Source organism: Mauremys reevesii, unplaced genomic scaffold, assembly GCF_016161935.1.
Source record: "Mauremys reevesii isolate NIE-2019 unplaced genomic scaffold, ASM1616193v1 Contig2, whole genome shotgun sequence".
Classification (NCBI taxonomy): domain Eukaryota; kingdom Metazoa; phylum Chordata; order Testudines; family Geoemydidae; genus Mauremys; species Mauremys reevesii.
In genome coordinates, this window is record NW_024100826.1 from 3,136,833 (window position 1) to 3,159,440 (window position 22,608).

General features: G+C 44.5%; 1 protein-coding gene across 3 annotated transcripts in view; it reads right to left on the reverse strand.

Moving 5' to 3' along the window:
- The window catches only part of IPO9 (importin 9), a 183,880-nt gene that overhangs the window by 152,247 nt on the left and 9,025 nt on the right, over positions 1-22,608 (reverse strand). For all 3 annotated transcript variants that reach the window (XM_039517959.1, XM_039517957.1, XM_039517958.1), the window contains exon 2: positions 4,996-5,057. In XM_039517959.1, the coding sequence (XP_039373893.1) occupies positions 4,996-5,057 (62 nt within the window). The remainder of the gene's footprint in view (positions 1-4,995; positions 5,058-22,608) is intronic.

Here is a 22,608-nt window from a genome sequence, read left to right on the forward strand (position 1 = left end):
CAGGGTGGGCCAAGGCTTTGAGATAGCACCAAGTAGTCTCTCCCCCAGGTGCTTGGCTAGCTGGTTCTCGCTCACATACTCAGGGTCTGATTGATCACCATTTGTGGGGTTGGGAAGTAATTTTCCCCCAGGTCAGATTGGCAATGACCCTGGGGGGGGGGGGGGGGCTTTCATCTTCCCCTGCAGTATGTCGATGAGGATTTTCTGGATATATCTCATTTAATCATTTCTATGCCATTGCAAAGGCCTCCTATTCTCTGTCTGTAGCACATAACAGTCTAGTCTCCCAGGAAATGTAATATTTTGGTCTAATTCCAGTTGTTGAATTTAATGCAGGGTGCTGGATGCCTATGATATATAGGAGATCAGAACAGATGATCTGGTGGTCCCTTCCAGCCCTAAACCCTGACTCTGAGATATGGCAATTTCCTCCAATATCATTAAAGACCCTTTCTGAATTCAGTTTAAATAGAGTTTGAAGTCCATTGTATTAAAAACACAAAGTTTAAGTATTATTGTGGAATTGTATGTAACTTCTGTAGGGGAGAGATGTGACTAATGCAAACCTTGGGAACGGTCAGAGCTTCAAAGGACCATTTGAAACAATGAGCCAGACAAGAATGAACTTTATGAACCTGTAACCTTGGAAAACCCCTTTGGTGGGTTTTGAAGGATCGATCACCTGCCAAAGCCCTTATTTGAATCGGGGGTGGTCTCTGGTAAGCTTATTAGCATGCATGTAGGGATTTTTTTTAATTGTTTTTATTATGTAATGCTTTCACATTATGAAAAAGCGTGCTTGCTTAGAAAGAGCTGTGTGCTAACTTATACCTATTGGCAATTACACTGTTTTTGGCCTCTGAAGAGCATGCAAAGCAGGACTCTTTAGGCAGGACTCCTTAGACTTGCTGAGGAACTCATTGTAGGAGGGAAATGTACAACCTGGAAAACCCTGGTCAGGAGGGAGAGAAATACAGGACTCCATGCAAGAGACATGACAGCTGAGGAGCTGGGAGCTTAAAGAGGGTGCCCTCAAGGGATTACGGAGGAAGAATACAGGTGTAGCTGACCTGAACTGTGACAATTAATATTGTCCATATTAAACTTTAAAAGGAAATGGGACATTCTTGTCCAGGTATAAAGCTGGCAGAATAGGGATGCTGTAGCTTTGTAGCATATTTTATAGATTTGAGCTACCAAAGTTGCATTCAGAATCTGCAATTCAATTTTATCCCTTGTGATCAGCCATAGCCACTTCAACACACTGTCAATCTTCTAGCAACCTGAGCACTATACATCATCTTAATTACTGAACTGCCTGAATTTGCAATTCTTCAAGGTAGAAGTGTTCAGTAAATATTTCTAGTCTGAAATTGGGAAAAAACTATGTAGCCGTGTAATATGATGCAATACTTTCCATTCTGATAGTAACTCAGGAGGACCTTAATAAGAACATAAGAACGGCCATACTTCATCAGACCAAAGGTCCATCAAGTCCAGTATCCTGTCCACTGACAGCAGCCAATTGCAGGGGTCCCAGAGGGAATGAACAGAACAGGTAATCATCAAGTGATCCAGCCCCTGCTGCCCACTCCCAGCTTCTGGCATACAGAAGCTAGGGACACCATCCCTGCTAATAGCCATTGATGGACCTATCCTCCATGAATTTATCTAGTTGTTTTTTGAACTCTGTTACAGTCTTGGCCTTCACATCATCCTCTGGCAAAGAGTTCCACAGGTTGACTACGCATTGTATGAAGAAATACTTCCTTTTGTTTGTTTTAAACCTGCTGCCTATTAATTTCATTTGGTGACCCCTAGTTCTTGTGTTATGAGAGGAAGTAAATAACACTTCCTTATTTACTTTCTCCACAACAGACATGATTTTATAGACTTCAATCATATCCCCTCTTAGTTGTCTCTTTTCCAAGCTGAAAAGACCCAATCTTATTAATCACTCCTCACAGAGCAGCTACAAAACAGCAGCTACTAAAGTTAGATATTTTTATGTCAGCAGACCGGGAAAACTTGTTTCCAAGAGTTTTACAAGAGCTGCCAGAGAGTTCTGGACTGAAAGTTGATTTTCAATAACTCTTGGAATACCGGGGAAATTCCAGAAGACTGGGAGAAAGCTAATGTCATGTCAATATTTAAAAGAGGTAAATGGGACACCTCTGAGGTAATTACGGGCCTGTCAGCTTGTCATTGATCCTGGGCAAAACAATGAAGCAGCTGATACAGGACTCAATTAATAAAGAATTAAAGGAGGGTAATATAATCAACGCCAATTAATATGGGTTCATGGACAATAGACCTTGTCAAACTAACTTGACTAGATAGATAAGGATTTGGTTTGGTTAATAAAGGTAACAGTATCAGAGGGGTAGCCATGTTAAGTCTGTATCCAGAAAAACAACAAGGAGTCCGGTGGCACCTTAAACACTAACAGAATTATTTGGGCATAAGCTTTCATGGGTAAAAACCCACTTCTTCAGATGCATGATGTGTTGATGTAATATACCTGGACTTCTGTAAGACATTTAACTTAGTACTGCATGACATTTTGACTAAAAAACTAGAATGATACAAAATGAACATGGCACACATTAAATAGATTAAAAACTGGCTAACTAACAGGTCCCAAAACATACTTGTAAACAGGGAATCATTATTAAGCAGGTGTGTTTTTAGTGGGGTCCTGCAGAGATTGGTACTTGTCCCTAATCTACTTATTTTTTAATCAATGACTTGGAAGACAACAAACTAAGCACTGATTAAATTTTCAGGTGACGAAGATTGGGGGAGTGGCAAATAGAGAGGACAGGTCACTGATACAGAGCGATCTGGGTCGCTTGGTAAGCTGGGCCCAAGCAAACAATGTGCGTTTCAATACAGCCAACTGAAAGGTCATACATCTCATAACAAAGAATGTAGGCTGTACTTACAGGATGAGGGATTCTAACCTGGGAAGCAATGATTCTGAAAGACTTGGGAGTCATGATGGATAATCAGCTGAACATGAGCTCCCATTGCAACACTATAGCTGAAAGGACTAATGTGATGCTTAGGATGTAGAAACTGGATTACCTAGTAGCAATAGGGAGATCATACAACTACTATATTTGGCACAGATGTAACTGCTACTGCCATACTTTGTTGATAAATTGGAGGGAGTTCAGAGAAGAGCCACAAGAATGATTACAGAATTGGAATACATCCCTTATAGTCAAAGACTCAAGGAGCTTAATTAATTTTAACAAAAGAAAAAAGTTAAGAGGTCACTTGATCATAGTCTATGAGTACCTACACAAGGAACAAATTTAATAATAGAGGTCTCTTCAACCTACCAGACAAAGGTATATAACAAGATCCCATGGGTGGCAAAAGTGCAAATTTTTAACAATGAGGCTAATTATCTATTGGAACAACTTACCAAGGGTTGTTCTGGCAATTTTTAAATCAAGACTGCATCTTTTTCTAAAACATCTCCTCTAGTTCAATCAGGAATTAATTCAAAGAATTCCTATGGCAGGCAGAAGGGGTCAGAATAAACGATCACAATGGCCCCTTCTGGCCTTATCTATGAACCTGTAGACTAGAGGTTCTCAAACTGTGGTACATGTACCACCTGTAGCATGTAAACTTTATGTTTCATCTATTCACTTAACAATAATTTAAGAAAGCAGTATGGGAAGCAAAGTTTGAGACCTTCTGTTTTAAACCATTACAAAAGCAGATTTTAACTACTTTGCTCTGTGTTTTCTGTGTTGTGGCAACATCCGTGTGTACAATCTATAAGTCCCCTCTCTGCTGTCAGCCTGGTGACAAACTCGATGAAGCATTTAAGGCACTGCTCCCCCTCCTTAGCAGCTTGCCACACACTTTTCCCCAGTGGAAATATTCCAAAGCTACAGAAATAGAGTACATAGTCCTGCATTCCCCAGCTAGCCCCTGGCTGAGCCAATCCACCCTGGGAGGTGCACTGATGTTATCTCATTATGGGAAACATTTAGCAATGTAAGAAATTTGTGCATGCTAGGTCTGATCAGCAGTGCTTGGACAATCTTCCTTTCCTTAGCCTATATGGTTAGAGGCTAAGGGAGAAGGTAAGACAATAGGATGGGCAAGACTTATCTCAGAACCTTATGTCTAAAAGCAGCATTAGCCAATAATATCTGGTTGAGGTGGCAGTACTTAGAGAAAGTGACAACTGAGCACCAGGTAGCTCGGCAGTGTTCAGGAATAGATGCTTCCCCCTCTCAGCCCAGAAGCTGGCTGCCACTCTGGCAGAATGAGCCTTGAGCTTCTTAGGACAGGAAAGATCTGCTAAAGCATAACAATGCTAGGTCTGATCCAGTAACAAGTGACATGAGATGCCATTCCCTCCAACATGGAAATCCTCAAGAAGGATGAAAATGGAACAGGATTTCTAGAAGCCAGCTGTCACAGAAAGATGGTAAGACAATGCTACCCTGCCCACTGATGCCAGCCCGTATACAGATTCTATTCTACAGAGGTACTTATACCATCATCACCACTTTAGTGTCCAAGCACCACATGTACTGAGCTTGAACAGCATTATTATGAGATAATGGTCATATGATTTTTGACAAAAACAAATTTAAAAGAAAATGGAGTAATGCTAATTGGAAAATAATACCTATGACTTCTTGCCTGCACATATAAATAGCAAGAACAGTCTGCTATAGAACAAGTCAGCAAGGGAATGTTTCCCATTCCCATATCCCCACACTAGTTCCCCAGTCCTCAAATCAGTTAACAAAAAAAGCTATTATGTAGTTTTGGTTATTATAAATGTGATTAAGTGCTGAGCACAAAAACATTCTCATTGCTACATGCTCGTATCTATTAGATTTATAGAGAAATAGCATTTATTTTTACTTTTTTAAAAAAAAGAAAATATGAGTGGACAGTTTATAAACCAACAAAAGTTATAATCCAACTCTTCTCTACGGCATGCTTGAGAAGACTCACCTGACGAATGGCCAATACTCCCTGGGGATCTACAGTCAGTTCTGCTAAATGAACGCCAAATTCTGCAAGAAAGAATATCTTAAATGAGACTAAGAATAGAATATCCAAATTGAGACTAAGAATAGAATTAACATTCACATTAAGGGATTTAAGCCAACAGCACAGTACAAATCACGAAAAGGATTTTAGCCTGCATCTTCTGGAAGGCACAATGCTGACAAAGTGAGTTATAAGCATGAAGGAGAAAACAGCCCCATAGAGTAGCTTCTCTGCTGAACTGAAGGCATCCAAATTCTCCCTCTCTCAAACAGAGTTTTTTATAACTGCTTTTTATACTAAGTGAAAGACTGTAAGGACAAAAAAAAGAATTTTGTTACCAATTTAAGTTACTATAGATTTATGCGCAAACAATGACATTTAGTGAGCATTAAGTGAGCACCTGGGAGGGAGGGATAGCTCAGTGGTTTGAGCATTGGCCTGCTAAACCCAGGGTTGTGAGCTCAATCCTTGAGGGGGCCATTTGGGAATTGGTCCTGCTTTGAGCAGGGGGTTGGACTAGATGATCTCTTGAGGACCCTTCCAACCCTAATAATCTATGATTCTATGACCTGCACAGAAGCTATGAAAAAGATTCACAGATGGAGCTATATGTAGTGTCCTACCAAATTCATGGTCCATTTTGGTCATTTTCACAGTCATAGGATTTTAAAAATTGTAAATTTCATGATTTCAGGTATTTTAAGCTGAAATTTCAGGGTGTTGTAATTGTAGGGGTCATGACCCAAAAATGAGATGTGGAGGAATCGCAAGGCTATTGTGTGTGTGGTGGGGGGGCGGGGGGGGCGGGGGGGTACCGCTACCCTTACTTCTGTGCTGCTGACGACTGTGGCACTGCCTTCAGAGCTGGGCAGCTAGAGAGCAGTGACTAATGGCTGGGAGCCCAGGTCTGAAGGCAAACCGCCCCCAGCAGCGCAGAAGAAAGAATGGCATGGGATAGTATTGCCATCCTTACTTCTGCGCTGTTGCCTGCGGAGCTGTGCCCTCAGTCAGCAGCCACCACTCTCCGGCCACCCAGCTCTGAAAGCAGTGCAGAAGTAAGTGTAACCCCCCTCCCCCCCACGCACAACCCCTTTTTGGGTCATGAGCCCCAATCTGAGAAACACTGGTCTCCTCTGTGAAATCTGTATAGTATAGGGTAAAAGTACACAAAAGACCAGATATCACGGGAGGAGACCAGATGTCATAATCTGTGACGCGGCTATGAATTTGGTAGGGCCCTAGCTATATGATAGGTTCCTTAGACTACAGTCCATGAAGAACTTGCTCAAGTGGTTCACAGAGAACAGTCTGATCATTACTCCTGAGGGCATTCTGTGCCAAAAAATTAAAACTTCTGCACAACGATGGGAGATCACCCTGCAGCACCCCCCACTACCTGACTCTGATGCAGCACAAGGCCTAGGCCTGCCCCAGAAACACCCTGGGGCCCTGCCCCTCTATGCCAGGCACACCTGGTGTGGGGCAGGCAGGCAGGCTCAACCAGGCAGGATCCAAGTGTGGAGGGGCTCAGTGGGGGGGGGGGGGGATCTAGGTGTGGGGTGAGAGGATTCTGTGTGGGACAATCTCGGTGCAGGCAGCTCAGTGGGGGGTCTGGATGCACAGAGGCTCATTGGGGGGTGGGGGTTTCCAGGTGCAGTGGCAATGAGACTCTGCAGGGGCTCCCAGGTGAAAGTGGTTGGGGCTCAGCTGAGGGGTCTGAGTGTGAGGAGCTCGGGGGGCGGGGGGTCTAGGGTGACCAGATCACAACATTTAAATATTGGGACACACTGGGGTGCTGTCAGCCCCACCCACAGTCCACCCCCACTCCTCCCAGGCTCTGCCTCCACTCTGCTCCAGGTCCCACCCCCTCCCCACTTGCCACCCCCTCCCCCCACATGCCCTTCCTCCTCCCCCAGCCCCCTGCTGGCTTGCTGCGTCCCTCCTCGGTCCCCCACCCGCCACTCACCTCTTCAGCCCCCCGCCCGCCACTTGCCCCTACGGCGCTAACTTCCCCTCTGCCAGGTGCTCGCCCACCCCCCGCCTCTTCCCAAGCATCCGCCCTCGCTCTGCCCTCATTCCACCCGCTTCCCCCAAATCCCTGCTCCTGCTCTGCCTCTTCTCCGCCTCCTCCCCTGAGCATACCGCATCCCCACTCCTCCCCCCTCCCTCCTGGAAAGCGCTAAGTGCTGCCAAACAATGGTTAAGCAGCGGGAAGTGCTGGGGGGGAGGACGGGAGCAGGGACACGGCACGCTGGGGCGAGAAGGAGGTGAGGAAGGGGGAGCTTGGCTGCGGTTTTTCCCCGTAGGTGCTCCAACCCTGGAACACCCACAGAGGCGGCATCTCCTTCCCGCTCGCCTCCTTACCTGAATATCGGGACAAATGGTGTCCTGATCATACATTGATTGGGACGCGGGGTTAAATATTGGGACAGTCCCTATTTTATTGGGACATCTGGTCACCCTGGGGGGGTCTGGTGCTGAGGGAGTGGGGCTCGGTGGCGTGGGGGTCTGGGTGCAGCTAGTTGGGGTCTGGACGTGGGGGCTCAGGGTGCGGGGTTGAATGCAGAGATCTCAGTGGGGGTGGTCTGGGTACAGGGGGCTCCAGATGTAGGGGTTGAGGTTCAATGGGGTGGGGTTTCGGTATGGAGGGCTAAGGTAGTTCTGGATATACACGGTGAGGCCTGGCAGGGGTGTCTGGGTATGGGAGGTCCAGATGCATGGAGGCTGGGTGATTATAATACTCTGTTTTTCCTTGTTTCCAGATGCTAAAATCTACTAGAAGACAGCTTTTAAAAATACACTATTTTCCTATTACTATACTATATAAGAAATTACTGTAGTTGCCATGAGGACGTCATGGAGTCAGAGACAGGTTGTGCAATCATGAATGGGACGAGAGCCATACATGGTAGATCAGGGGTCGGCAACCTATGGTACGCGTGCCAAAGACAGCACGCGAGCCGATTTTTAATGGCACACTGCAGCTGCCGCTGGCCCCAGCAGCGGGCTGAGCGGGGCCGATGGCCGGGACCCTGGCAGGCAGCAGCGTATCATTAAAAATCCTGCCCAGCCCAGCCCGCTTATCTCCGCCCCCCGCCTACCGCTCTCTCTGGCGGAGGCAGAAGCAAGCTTGGTCCTGCCAGCTGCTGCTGTAGGGCAGGCTTCACCAGCAGCCAAGCTTCCCCCTCCCCCGCCTCTTCCCCCAGCGTGCCGCGTCGTGCCCTGCCTCCAATGGCCCTTGCGAGGGAGGGGAGAAGAGGAGTCCCAACGCCCTCACTGCTCAGATCAGGAAGGAGGCAAAGAAGAGGCAGGAGCGGGGCCTTGGGGAAGGGGTGTGTGGAATCAGGGCGTACTCCTCCAGCCCCAGCCATGAGCCGCTCGGGGCAGGGGGCTGGGAGCACCCCTCCGATTCCAGCCCACCCCCCAAGCCCTGACCCCTGCACCCCCCTCACACCCACGACCCCTGCACACACACCCCACGACCCCAGCCCTGACTCTGGCACCCCCCACACATACCCAGTCCCCCCACACCCTCTGCCCTGACTCCTGCACCCCCTCACACGCCCCCAGCCCTCTGCCCTGACCCCTGCACCCTCCTCACACACACCCTGCCCTGACTCCTGCACTCCCCACACATACCCAGCCCCCCCATACCCCATGCCCTGACTCTTGCACCCCCGACATCTCCACTCCCCACCCTGAGCACCAAACGAGAGCTCCTGCACACACCCGACATTCCCACCTGCACCCCTCGCACCAAATGAAAGCTGCCCAGGTAAGTACTCCACACCCAAGCCCCCTCCCTCATTCTACACCTGGCCAGACCCTGCACTCCAACTCTCATCCTGCTCCTTCACCCCCAGCCCTGTGCTCAGTTCACCCCCACTCTCAGCTCAGTGCAGAGAGAGAGAGGAAGAGAATGGGCCAGAACCAGGGAGAAGGTAGGTACCCACTCTGTGTGGGCAGGGCCGGGACCCCAGACCGGCAGCAGGCTGAGCGGGGCTGGCAGCTGGGACCCTGGCTGGCAGGAACCAGCGGACGGAATGCCAGACCAGCAGTGGGCTGAGCCGCTCAGCCTGCCGCCGGTCTGGGGTCCTGGCCACCGGCCCCTTGCCAGCTGAGGTCCCAGCCGCCGGCCCCGCTCAGCCCGCTGCCAGCCCCTTGCCAGCCAGGGTACGGGCCTGCTGAACAGAACCCCAGGCCGGCAGCGGGCTGAGCAGGCCAGCAGCATAAGATCAGCATTTTAATTTAATTTTAAATGAAGCTTCTTAAACATTTTGAAAACGTTGTTTACTTTACATACAACAGTAGTTTAGTTATATAATTTATAGAGAGAGACCTTCTAAAAAACGTTAAAATGTATTACTGGCACGTGAAACCTTAAATTAAAGTGAATAAATGAAGACTCGGCACACCACTTCTGAAAGGTTGCCGACCCCTATGGCAGATTATCTTGTAAGATATGCTTCACATTTTGAAAAAGTATGACAGTCCCTGAGCCAGTCTATGAAGAGATGGGGAGGATAAGATCCAATTCAATCGATGTGCAGAAAAGCACCATGGGACCAGGAAAAGTTCTGATAGCAGTAAATCTGAATTTCTAGCTAAATATGCTTACTATTTTATATTGGGTGTTTTGTATGACTGCAATTCCAGTTTAAAATTTCTGCCTCTAAAATTCTTAAATAGCAACATGCAAAAAAAAAATTGAGTTTGTGCCTTTTAGCTTCTCTGTGGTGGATAAGACAACAATGAAAGGTATCTTTTTAAAAAGGTGTTCTCAACTTGTGTTTTTCCTTTAGATGTATCAGGAATATCAAGTCTGCTCTTTCTTGTTTTACAGATAGTACTGGAAGCCCTTAATCAATGGGGCAGAGGCATACAATCTTTAACAAAGATATTTACTTCCAACTGTTTCCTTGGAGTTAACTAGCTGTTAAAGAAACAAGTTTTATAACTCTCTATAAAATCTCTTCCTTTCTCAATCAGACTTCACATACTAGGTACCTGATTATATAAAGCCATTATTCGCCACTCATCCAGGGTCTTCCAGAGACAAGGGCTAATTTTTACTGTTAAACAGAAGCAAAAAAATAGCAGCTTTCAGGCCTTTGTTAAGTTACATGGCAACAAAAAACGGAAAAGAGACAAATGCTTTTTTTCCCCCTTTGCAGATCACATTTAGAATCAAGAATGTCAAAGATGTGCAAGACATGAGTATTGGAGCAAAATAATAATACTTCCAGGAGTCAAATCTCAGATTCAATACAGTGAAGGAAGTAATCAAATTTAATATGGTCTAATTTAGTGGGAGCGCTCTGGAGGTGATGGATGGATAATGTTTGGTTTTTTACAGAGAAATCTTGCTAAGTAATGAGTAGCCGCTGAACAGATAAGTGGACCACAGTAAAGCTGCAGTTGTGATACAAAGCCACAGCGCTTTGAAGGGGAAAACGCTGCTTCTCTCCAGCCACTGGCTGCGCGGCTGCCCCTGCTCCTCCTGAGTCCTCCAGCCTGTGCTCACAGGACCGCATTCCAAAAGGAGCTTTAGAGCTGCAGGCCAGGGCCCTGGGGGCCCCCTTAGCCCAGGGCCCTGCAGCCCCTAAAGCCCCCGCGTTCCAAGTGGCCCTGCCTGCCGGGCGGGGGAGGGGCGACGCTTCCATAACTGCGGCCCCCATAATTGCAGCCATGGGGGTGGTGCCGCGCTGCACAGAGCCACCTGCACAGCCCCTGCACCAAACAGGAGCTGCCCCAGGTAAGTGCTCTGCACTTCTTGCTTGCCCCAGCCCTGTGCCTCCTCTCGCACCCCTACCCTGAGCGCCCTCCCACACCCTAACTCCCTCCCAGACCCTGCACCCTCAGCCCTGAGCCTCAGGAGGAGAATGGAGGAGAAAAAAGAATGAAAAATGGGGGGGGGGGGAGAATATAAGAGAGAATGCTCCACCTACAGGGGGCCCCCAAAAATGAAGCTGAGCACAGGGCCCCACTAACTCTAAATGTGCCACTGGTGGGAGGGAGGGGAGGGGAGGAAGCGCCGCATCTGCACTGGGAGGAAGGGGGAGGAGAGGGGACGCAGCGTGCTCCAGGGAGGAGGTGGAGTGGAGGTGGGAAGAGGCGGGCCTGGAGTGGAGCGGGGATGGGAAGAGGCAGGCCTGGAACATCCCCGGCAAAGTCAGCACCTGTTCTTCTTGGGGGAAGCTGTTGCTGCTGCATAGGGTGCTTCCTAGCGTCCTTCCCTGCCTCATTGTCTGCAGTGAGCTGTGCCTGTGTGGGGTAAGCCAGGGGCACCTCCCCACCACAGTACAGTACTGTACAGTATATAATGTCTTTTGTCTGCCCCCAAAAAATTTCCTTGGAACCTAACCCCCCTCATTTACATTAAATCTTATGGGAAAATTGGATTCGTTTAACACCGTTTCACTTAAAGTTGCATTTTTAGGAACATAACTACAATGTTAAGTGAGGAGTTACTGTACATAATTAGTTGCTTCATAGGCTTTTCTGTGGCATTCATCACAACCATATATCAACACACCTCTGTGAGGTAGGTGTTCAAAGGAGGTGCCAAAATTGTCAAAAAAGTGTTAAATATTTTTTGGTACCCAATTTGAAACCCCTTAAGCCTGACTTTTCAGAGTACTTAGCATTTTTATAGCACTTAATAGGTTCGAAGAACAGTTTTCCTTCACTTCAGTTGCAGTTGTTAGAACTCAGTACTTCTGCAAATCAGGTTCCACGCTTCTCAAGTTGGGCATCAAGATGAGGAATATAATTAGTAGCCACCTGTGAAAAGTATGGTTTAAGTGACTTGTCCAACGTCACATACGAACCCTGTGACAGAGGCAGGTATAGAATCCAGTCATCCAAGGTGACACTCAGTTGCCTTAACCATGAGACCAGCTTTTCTGCCGTTCCACGTTTCATTCACTAGATACTTCCTAACTTTGAAGTTCTTGACTTCACAAACTTAATATTATTTTAATGTAGGGTGTTTGTTTTTTTGTTGTTGTTTTTGAAGTACCAGGGGTTTCACAGCTATTTGCTAGACAGCATAGGAAAGTAGAGACTCATGAATTCTGAGGGGCTATTCAAGAACTTGGAAAGATTGTGCTCTAGAATTTACAGGTTCTTCTGCCCCTGTCCCAACCTGCCTTCCCCTTTCTACCTTTGTCTCCTTCTAGTCCTGTTCCTGATTCATAAAACTACATCCTCCTTCTCCAGCTGCTTGGGCACCAGCAGGGGTGACCACTGACAGCACCGGAGAGAGTCTCTGCTCTTTGTTTCAGAGCTGAATACCACAGTAGCCCCCAGGAGCAACTGCAGGGAAAACCTTGCTTAGCCCCTGCAGCTCTGGGCTGGACTCATTCAATATAGATGGAATCTCTGAAGAATTAAACTGTCAGCCTTTAACAAACCTCTACTGAGCATATGCAAACAGCTATTTTCAGAGGGAAATAACTTAACCAAATTTGGGTCAATTTTTATGGTGACAGCAAACGGCACCTCTGATCCTACAGTGCCCTGGTGTTCCAAAGGATGGAGACACTAGAGTTTCTCAATGAAAAGGCCATAAGAATTAACATGGGCAAAACAACAAAACTTGTTTTGAGAAAATGCCTGAACCATTTTTTGCTGAAGTTGTTTAAAAAAATTCAACCTGAGATGCTGATATATTGAGTTGGGGCTTTGGCCAGAGTAGTAACTGGTTTAGATTGGTCTCTGCTTGTGGACAGTCCACGAGCAGTCCTAGGTGAAACTAATCTGGAAGATCCCCCTTGTTTATGCATCCCAGGATTGCATTACTTCTTTTGGCCACTGTGTCACGTGGGAGCTCTTGTTCAGCTGATTATCAGCCATGATCCCCAAATCTTTTTCAGAATCACTGCTTCCCAGGATAGCATCCCTAATCCTGTAAGGGTGGCCTGCATTCTTTTTTCCTAGATGCATACATTTACATTTAACTGTACTAAAATGCATACAGTTTGCTTTCACTCAGTTTACCAAGCGATCCAGGTTACTCTGTATCAGTGACTTTTCTTCATTATTCACCACTCCAATTTTTGTGTCACCTGCAAACTTTATCAATGAGGATTTTAGGTTTTCTACCAGATCATTGATTTAAAAAAAAAAAAAAGTTAAATAGCATAGGGTCAAGAACCAATCCCTGCAGCACCCCACCCGATACACACCTGCTTGATGACAATTCCACATTTACAATTACATTTTGAGATCTGTCCATTAGCCAATTCATAATCCATTTAATATATGCCACGTTCATTTTTACATTGTTCTATTTTTTTTTTAATTCAAAATGTTATAAGGTACTAACTAACGTCAGGGCACCTTTTGGCACCATAAGCTGGCTTTGGAGAGTAATGCCTCTATTCCCCACTTCCACAATCAAGGAGGAGTCAATCCCAAGTAGCCTAGTGGAGTCCAGAAGGGCATCTGAGGTCCCCTCAAAAGGAGAACCACGCAGGACAAACAAGCTCCACCAAGGGGGAAAAATCAAGCACAAGGAGATGAACTCCAGTAAGGCGAAGCAAAGCTCAAGGAACCCAGATGACATGTACAATCATATCTAACAACTGGACAATCCACTGAGTGCTGAATCATGTAGGTGGCGCTTATTTTGTGGGCAGTTTGAAAGCATACCACTACTCCCCCCCCCCCCAAAAAAAAAAAAAAAAACCTGACCCCCTGAAGAGGCTGACTAGAGAAATTACAACTTTGAAGACAAATCGCATAAAGCTATCCCGAGGCCAAACTCAGAGAAGGCTTTAAAAAATAACTTGCAAAGGCAAGATACTTGACCATACTTTGAAGTGGAAAAGCCTACAAGACTTCTACCAAGAACTTGTGAATATTATGGGATTTTTCATGACCAAAGCAGCAGCAAACAACTGCAAGAATTCAAGCTCTCTCATGGCAGGGTGAGAAGATAACAAAGAAACAACTTGTGTTCTGATTGTATCACTTCAAGTCATCAGAAATGTGAGTCATGTTCTGACCTTGACCTTACTAGCCTACATCAGCTTTGTCAAACAGGCCAGACTGTTAAAATGGACCTCTCCTGAGCCAAAATTATTTAAGAAGAGGAAAAGAGGGACCATAGGCTGACCACCAAAGGGCACTCTGTGTTTGGTAACACCTCAAGTCTTGTCAAACACACACCCTGTAACTGTTTCCCTGAAGTCCTATCTAGGAAGACTGTGGGATATCCTGAAAGATCCAGAATAAAGCTATCAGACCATTGTGAATGAACCTACCTTAGCTTACCTGTGTCTGGGAAAACTAGACACATTGCTACTGTTGGGCTGAGTTGGAGAAAGCATGTCTTCACAATAATGCCAACATTAAATTAACACAAGATTTTAATACATCTAGTCCCTTTACCCAAGTGATGACTTGGTTATTTTTAATGCTTCTCAGAAAATACACATCTGAGCTGCAGTCCAGTAAATGACTTAAGTGTAGAGAAAAAAGAATACGTAAAAGAATAAATGGACACAAATCAGATGTCAAGAATAATGACATTCAAAAACCAGTCGGAGAACACTTCAACCTCCCCGCTCACTTAATTTCAGACCTAAAAGTCACAATTCTTCAACAAAAAAACTTCAAAAACAGACTCCAAGGAGAAACTGCAGAATTGGAATTAATTTGCAAACTGGACACCATTAAATTACCCTTGAATAAAGACTGGGAGTGGATGGGTCATTACACAAGTACCAACTATTTCCCCATGCTAATTTTTCCCCTACTGTTAACTCACACCTTCTTGTCAACTGTTGGAAATGGGCCATCCTGATTATCACTACAAAAGGTTTTTTCCCTCCTGATAATAGCCCACCTTAATTGATTAGTCTAGTTAGAGTTGGTATGGCAACACCCATTTTTTCATGTTCTCTGTGTATATCTATCTTCCTACTGTATTTTCCACTGCATGCATCCGATGAAGTGGGTTTTATCCCATGAAAGCTTATGCTCAAATAAATTTGTTAGTCTCTAAGGTGCCACAAGTACTCCTTGCTCCTTTTGCTGAATGTTCAAACAATCCTGAAGTGACATATTTTTGGGGGCGACAAGAAACTGACTGCTTCTCAGAGAAGAAAGGGAGAAACCTGGATTAGTTATTAATCTAAAGATCCTTACTACTGTTTGAACAGTTGGTTAAAAAGGCATAGAAACCTACAGGAACTGGTGAATCTATATAAAAAGATTCCAGGATTATCACTCTAAAACCTCAAATGTTTAAGTCAGCGTGAAGCAATAGAAACAGCTGCAAGCATGGCTGACAGCTCTTTTTCTTCAGAATATCGCCAGATTCAATCATCACAAGTATCTGCAGTCTGTTATTGTTCAATTTGCTGCACATAACCCTCTTTTACTCCAGGTGCCAGACACATCACTTGCCCTCCTCCCATACCAATATGTCACTGTTGAATCCCCCTGCTCCCCAAGAATTTTCTTCCCCACCATCCCCAAATGCTGGTAATTCCTAGTCATTCCAGCTGCTCCCACTCTCACCAGCCCTTTTACCCAGTCTGCCTCTGACCTTTCAGATTATATATATTTATTTATAGACAGAGATATATATAAAAACACAACTAAGACAAAAAGAACAGGAGTACTAGTGGCACCTTAGAGACTAACAAATGTATTTCAGCATGAGCTTTCGTGAGCTACAGCTCACTTCTTCGGATGCACATCACTAAGACAGAAGTTCCAGAGTTTCATACCCTGGAAGTTTACCTGGTTCCCCACCACCCATACCCATGTTTAAAAAAAAAAATGTAAAAAAAGTTATTCCCATATCCCAGATAACAATTTATAGTTGATTTAAAGAACTAGATTCACCAGTTTGCTGCAGCTACTTTGCACTGTTCCAGTCATGCAAGGCAGACACAGAGTAACAGTAAATCTGGCTCTAAAAACTTTTAAAAAATAAAATCAGTATTTTTAATATCTTCAACTCACTGGAGATATCACATGGCAGCAATCTTTGGGACTTCTGTTTGTATGACATTTTAAATAAGTTTTTAATAACCAGGGCAACTTCTAGACAAAAAACTGCTAACCTGGTGTTAATGTTGAGAGTATATATGAACAGTTTAAAGGTGTTTAAAAAAAAAAAAACATTCCAAGAATGTTGTAATTATCCTAGAAACAAGTATTTACCAACCCCAGAAGTCAGAGTTTGGATGTATTTTTTAAAGTTTAACCTTAGGTTAAACAAGTCAACTTCAATTCTGCCCTACAGTGACACTTCGAAAAAACCATATGATTGTGCTTAAGGTATTTTAGTATTTGTGGCCCCAGAGTAAATTAAACTGATTTTTAAAGGTTTTCTCCTATGGCATCACTACAGAACAGAGTTAAGGTTATTTGGGTGTCTTAATTGCTCATCTTCAGGCCTTCATATATTTGGATTTCTTTTAGGTTTAACCCTAACTTTGAATTTCTGTGCCTTATAATCCTTGTTTTGGGACACAATAATAAGATTACTATGATTAATATTGTAATGGTAAAACATACATAATCTCAATTTAACTCCATCTAAACAGTTTTTTGTTTGTTTGGGAAAATATAAAGAGAAGGAACTAGGAATTTTTAAAATGAAGTTACTTAATTTTTTGAGTTTTAAGTCCCCACACTTTACTGTGAAAGATTAACAAACATTAATAATAATAATTTCTCTTTTGTGGCATACAAGCCAAAACCATGTCTGGCAACGAAATCCTAACTTCTTAATATTTAAGCTTTTCAAAAAAAAATTGTATTCTAGCAATGAATACTCTAATTATGATCATATAAAAAAAGGTTTTGATCAACACAGAACGGAACTCCACTTCATAGAAAAAGTGAACCCAACCTTGTAATTATGGAATTGCTACCGATTCTCCCATGAAATATAAAGATCAAATCCTTGTTTTAACTTCGTCAGTTTGTACCCATGAGAGACCACAAGCGTCTCATTTTAAATATCAGGGGGTAGTCGTGTTAGTCTGTATCCACAAAAACAAGGAGTCCGGTGGCACCTTAAAGATGCATCTGAAGAAGTGTTTTTTTACCCTCGAAAGCTTATGCCCAAATAAATCTGTTAGTCTTTAAGGTGCCACCAGACTCCTTGCCATTTTAAATATGTCACAATAGTTATGTAATGACCTTCACAATTCTTGTTGATTCAATCACAAGCATTTGTACCTCCTACCAGACAGTCCCATATCCATCATACCACTCCCCACAAGCCTTTTTATTTTAAATACATACTACATAAAAATGACAAGCAGAATTTGAAGAACGGTATGAATAAGTATGGCTAGCCTATGCCCCTTTCAGGGAATCTTTGATGGGATGTTTGTTTAGTGCTTGAGATATCCTCAGCAGGGGTGAGGCTTCCCACCCAAAGGAAGCTGACATGTGCTAAGGGAGTTCTTAGAAGAATTATGGAGCCATTCAGGCTAGAGGCATACCCTTAGACACCTCAACTGCACGCTGTTTACAAAAGTATTTGTGGAACCAAAAACATGGCTAATAGAAAAAAACTGCATAACTGGCCTTTATCTGAGTGCAGGCTCCATCAGTTAGGCTCAGTGAACATCACATGCCCAGGAGCGAGTCTTGATCCTCCAAGGGCTCTCCTTTGCAGAAGGCCAATGTTTACACTATACTCTTGCATCCGACGAAGTGGGTATTCACCCACGAAAGCTCATGCTCCAAAACATCTGTTAGTCTATAAGGTGCCACAGGATTCTTTGCTGCTTTTACTATACTGGAAGAGATCCAGAAAATCTCAGATGAGAACCAGGAAGAAACTTCTGCTCTTGACTCCAGGTAAATAGGATTGTTTCATGACCACTAACTACTTGTACCCACACAGACTAATAAATAAAATCAAATTTCATGCTTCCAAGCATAACCAAACATCATACAGGAGTCAAAAACAATATTCACTTGTGCCCAGCAGTAGGAAACCTTTTTAGATGTATCAAGGACCTATTTCACCTTCCTCTGAAGGATCAGATATTGAACAGTTCTGAAGGCAGAATGCCAGACTAGATTGAAACTGGTACAGCGAAGCCTATGTAAGAAGTTAATCCTACTACTTACCAAGGTTAATGTAGAAGCCCACATGGAGGGTCACAGATCCCAGATGAGCTGGATGGAAGGCAAAGATCCAAAACTACTAATACAACTGTATAAATAGCAACAAAAATGGGAGGATAAACTGACATGCTCAAAAAAAACCCCAATACATTTAGCAAACCCACCAATCCCTGGTTATCAACACAAAGTTGAAGCTCAATTTATTGTCATCCATGGAAAATAATTGCCAAGAACATTATTCCCAAGTACAAGAAACCCTTCAACACCAAGACAAACCATTTGATAGACACTAAAGGAAACACTTTGGCAATGTTAAGTGTCTTCCACTGAAAAGAACAGGAAAGAGATCAAATTCTCACTATATGGCACAATAAGAAACAGAATATAAAAGGATACATTCTTAACATTCTCCAGAGTGGAGCTTATCATACAAGTAAAGATGTTACCACTGCTTCCAGTGAAGGAGGCCACCATTCCACACAGGAAAGAAAAATAAAATTATGCAGGGCCACTGTTTGCAGCAAAGTTCAAGATATGCTATCATGGCAAAAGCAATGAGTTTTCTAAAATAAGTAAATAGACAGTGTGATGGGTTCTTCCCCCACACGCAACCTGGAACTGGGGCAGTGCTGAGCCCTCTGTCTTACCAATCTGAGTTCCCTCTCACACTGTGGCATTGTGACAAGCGGCAAAGCCTTCCAAGTTTGCCCTCACACAAACATCCACAGGCAGAGGCCACATCCAGCTGTGTCATGAATGCTCTGGCCAGTCACTGCATGAACCAACAATAGAGAGGCTCCAGACAAAATACCCCCAACTCCTCAGCCTAGAACCCCAGAGCTGTATCATCCCTTCCCTGGTCAAAAGCCTGACCAGTATGAATTTATTACCCAATCCACCCCTCCCTCAATGTAGAGAGGACAATGCACCAGCCCCTCAGTTCCTGAGCAAATTTCCCTTTGCACTTGAAACAACACAATGTTTTAGGTAAAAATATGAAACAGATTTATTAACTACAGAAAGGTAGATTTTAAGTGATTATAATTAATAGCAAACAGACCAAAGATGGTTACCTAAGAAATAAAAGCACAATCTAAGTCTTATACACTAGATAGGAATTGAATCAGGTGTCTCACCCTGTTAGATAGTACAAACAGTTTGTAGAGGTTTCATACACAGGTAGGGTTTCCTTCTTTTCTGCCTGGGACCAACACTTCCCCAGTTCCAAGCCTTCGTTCTTCCAGAGGTATTTCCAAGTATTGAGTTGACGGGAAAGTGAGGCCCATTGGCCCCGTTTTATAGTTTCTTTCATATGGTGGGAACACCTTTGTCCCAGCCCAGTTTGTGGAAAAATACAGATACCAAAATGGAGTTCAATATCATGTGATCTAGTCACATGCCCTTGCATACGTCGATGAGTCATGGCAGCCATTATCCATAGGCTGACTGAAACATCCCCAGAACAGTTCATCAGGTGAAGATAAGCTTTGCCCAGGGCCCACTGTTTTGGTGATGGGCCATTCAACCTGAATAGGCCATTCACAGCGTGCTGTCAGACTGTGTGTGTTACCCAGGTGCAAGCACATTTGAAATACATAGTTAATATTCACAACTCCAGATACAAAAATGATACATTCACACAAATAGGATAATCATATTTGGCAAACCATAAATTTTCCATAGACACCTCACATGACATATCTTGTACAGGATGCATCATAATTAAGGCTACGATTTGGTCACAGAGGTCGTGGAAGTCACAGAATCTGACTTCCACAGATCTTCATGACTTCAGCCCGCAGCAGCTGGGAGTGGCAGGGGTCCCCCAGAGCTCCCCAGCTGCTGCCGGTGCAGGGTTTCCCCCACAGTTCCCTACCCGCCACCAATGCAGGGGGAATCCCCCAAAGTTCCCTAGTCTCTGAGGGCAGCAGGGGATCCCAGGCAGCTCCTCAACCACTGCCAGCAGGGGAATCCCCTGGAGCTCCCCAACCCCCACAGGTGATCCGCTCCCCCCCCCCCCCCACACACAGTTCCCTCACCTGGGGAGGAATCCCCCAGAGCTCTCCAGTCCCAGGGCAGTGGGAGTCTCCTGCAGCTCCCCAGCTGCCACAGGTGGGGGTCCCTCCCAGCCATGGGGCAGGGGCCACAGTTCCCAGCCACAGCAGGGCAGGGAGCTGGACCCTCTTCCCTCCCCATTTTTGTCATGCACATTTTTAGTAAGTCAGGGACAGGTCACGGCTTCTGTGAATTTTTGTTATTTGCCCATGACCTGACCATGATTTTACTAACAATGTCCATGACAAATGTTTAGCCTTAATCATAATCATGTCATAATCATATCATAAATCATATTACTATGGTGAATATGGGGTCTGGAGTGTCACAGACAGATCTACCTCTCAGTTTTATACTGCTGTCCATCAAGTGCCTTCCATGCAAATTTGATGGATAGAGTTTTATCAGTCTGCTTTCTACATTCACTGGGAATGCAGTGCAGAACAGGCTTCTCAGAGGGTACATATTTCTGTGCTACTGCCTCCTTTTCCCTAGTCATTATGTGATTAGCAAGGACTATTCAGCTTTAAAGTTGCTATTATAATTTTTCTGCTGCAATACCTGATGGACAAATGCACGGCAGTGGTCTCACCTTAGTCCCTGCTCTGAACCCTAGCCATTTGCTTCGAAACAGTTTCAACCCCATACCAAACCCCCAGCCAGTGCTACAGCTCCATGTAAGAGAGTGGAAGAAGCCAAATGTGTGAAGCCTGAGATTCCACCTCCTTCATGACTGCAGTAACCCAAAGAATGGATGAAATCCAGCCTGCTGAGTGGGGGCATCAGCTCTTCTCCCAATCTTTGGCCAGGTAAGCCAGACAAAGAATAATCCGGATGGATAAAAATCAATGGTGGTTTGTTTGTTTGTTTTAAAACAAAAAATTGGATTTTTTGATAAAATGCTTTTTGATAAAAACCTCTCTGAATATAGTTTTAATTAAGATACATTATAGCTCAAAGATATCTCATCATGGAACAGGGATTATAAATTCTAATTCTACAGCATGAGACCATATATTCATGTAATGTTTAAGAAAAGTTTTGTAAATGAGTTCCAATAATTCATGGATTAGAGACCCAATCTTACGGGGTTCCACAGGCTTCTGTATAGATTATTTAGGTTAATCTTTCTATCTACCCAATGGGACTCAGTGCTCAGTCTAGAAGATACCATCAAAGATGCTTAGTTTTGCAGTTCTCAAACTGTGGATTTGTGTCTCCAGAGATAACATGCTTGTTAACAGCAAAATGTTTTTAAACAAATAAATAAATAAATATAAAAGGTGATAAATAACAGACCTCAACCCTATTGTCCCTCTGCAAATTTGTGTACAGAGTCCATCCCTTACCTCTTTCTAAAAGTACAAAGTTTCAAAAAGTTTAATGAATAGAAGATTGTTGGGGGCAGAATAGATCTGGACAAGGAAAAGAGGGAGATCATAGAATCATAGAATCTCAGGGTTGGAAGGGACCTCAGGAGGTCATCTAATTCAACCCCCTGCTCAAAGCAGGACCAAACCCAACTAAATCATCCCTGCCAGGGCTTTGTCAAGCCTGACCTTAAAAACCTCTAAGGAAGGAGATTCCACCACCTCCCTAGGTAACCCATTCCAGTGCTTCACCACCCTACTAGTGAAAAAGTTTTTCCTAATGTCCAACCTAAACCTCCCCCTCTGCAACTTGAGACCATTACTCCTTGTTCTGTCATCTTCTACCACTGAGAACAGTCTAGATCCATCCTCTTTGGAACCCCCTTTCAGGTAGTTGAAAGCAGCTATCAAATCCCCCCACAATCTTCTCTTCTGCAGGCTAAACAATCCCAGTTCCCTCAGCCTCTCCTCGTAAGTCATGTGCTCCAGCCCCCTAATCATCTTTGTTGCCCTCCGCTGGACTCTCTCCAATTTATTCACAACCTTCTTGTAGTGTGGGGCCCAAAACTAGACACAGTACTCCAAATGAGGCCTCACCAGTGCTGAATAGAGGGGAATGATCACATCCCTCGATCTGCTGGAAATGCCCCTACTTATACAACCCAAAATGCCATTAGCCTTCTTGGCAACAAGGGCACACTGTTGACTCATATTCAGCTTTTCGTCCACTGTATCCCGTAGGTCCTTTTCTGCAGAACTGCTGCCCAGCCATTCGGTTCCTAGTCTATAGCAGTGCATGGGATTCTTCCGTCCTAAATGCAGGACTCTGCACTTGTCCTTGTTGAACCTCATCATATTTCTTTTGGCCCAATCCTCTAATTTGTCTACGTCCCTCTGTATTCTATCCCTACCCTCCAGCGTATCAACCACTCCTCCCAGTTTAGTGTCATCTGCAAACTTGCTAAGGGTGCAGTCCACACCATCCTCCAGATCGTTAATGAAGATATTGAACAAAACCGGCCCCAGCACCGACCCTTGG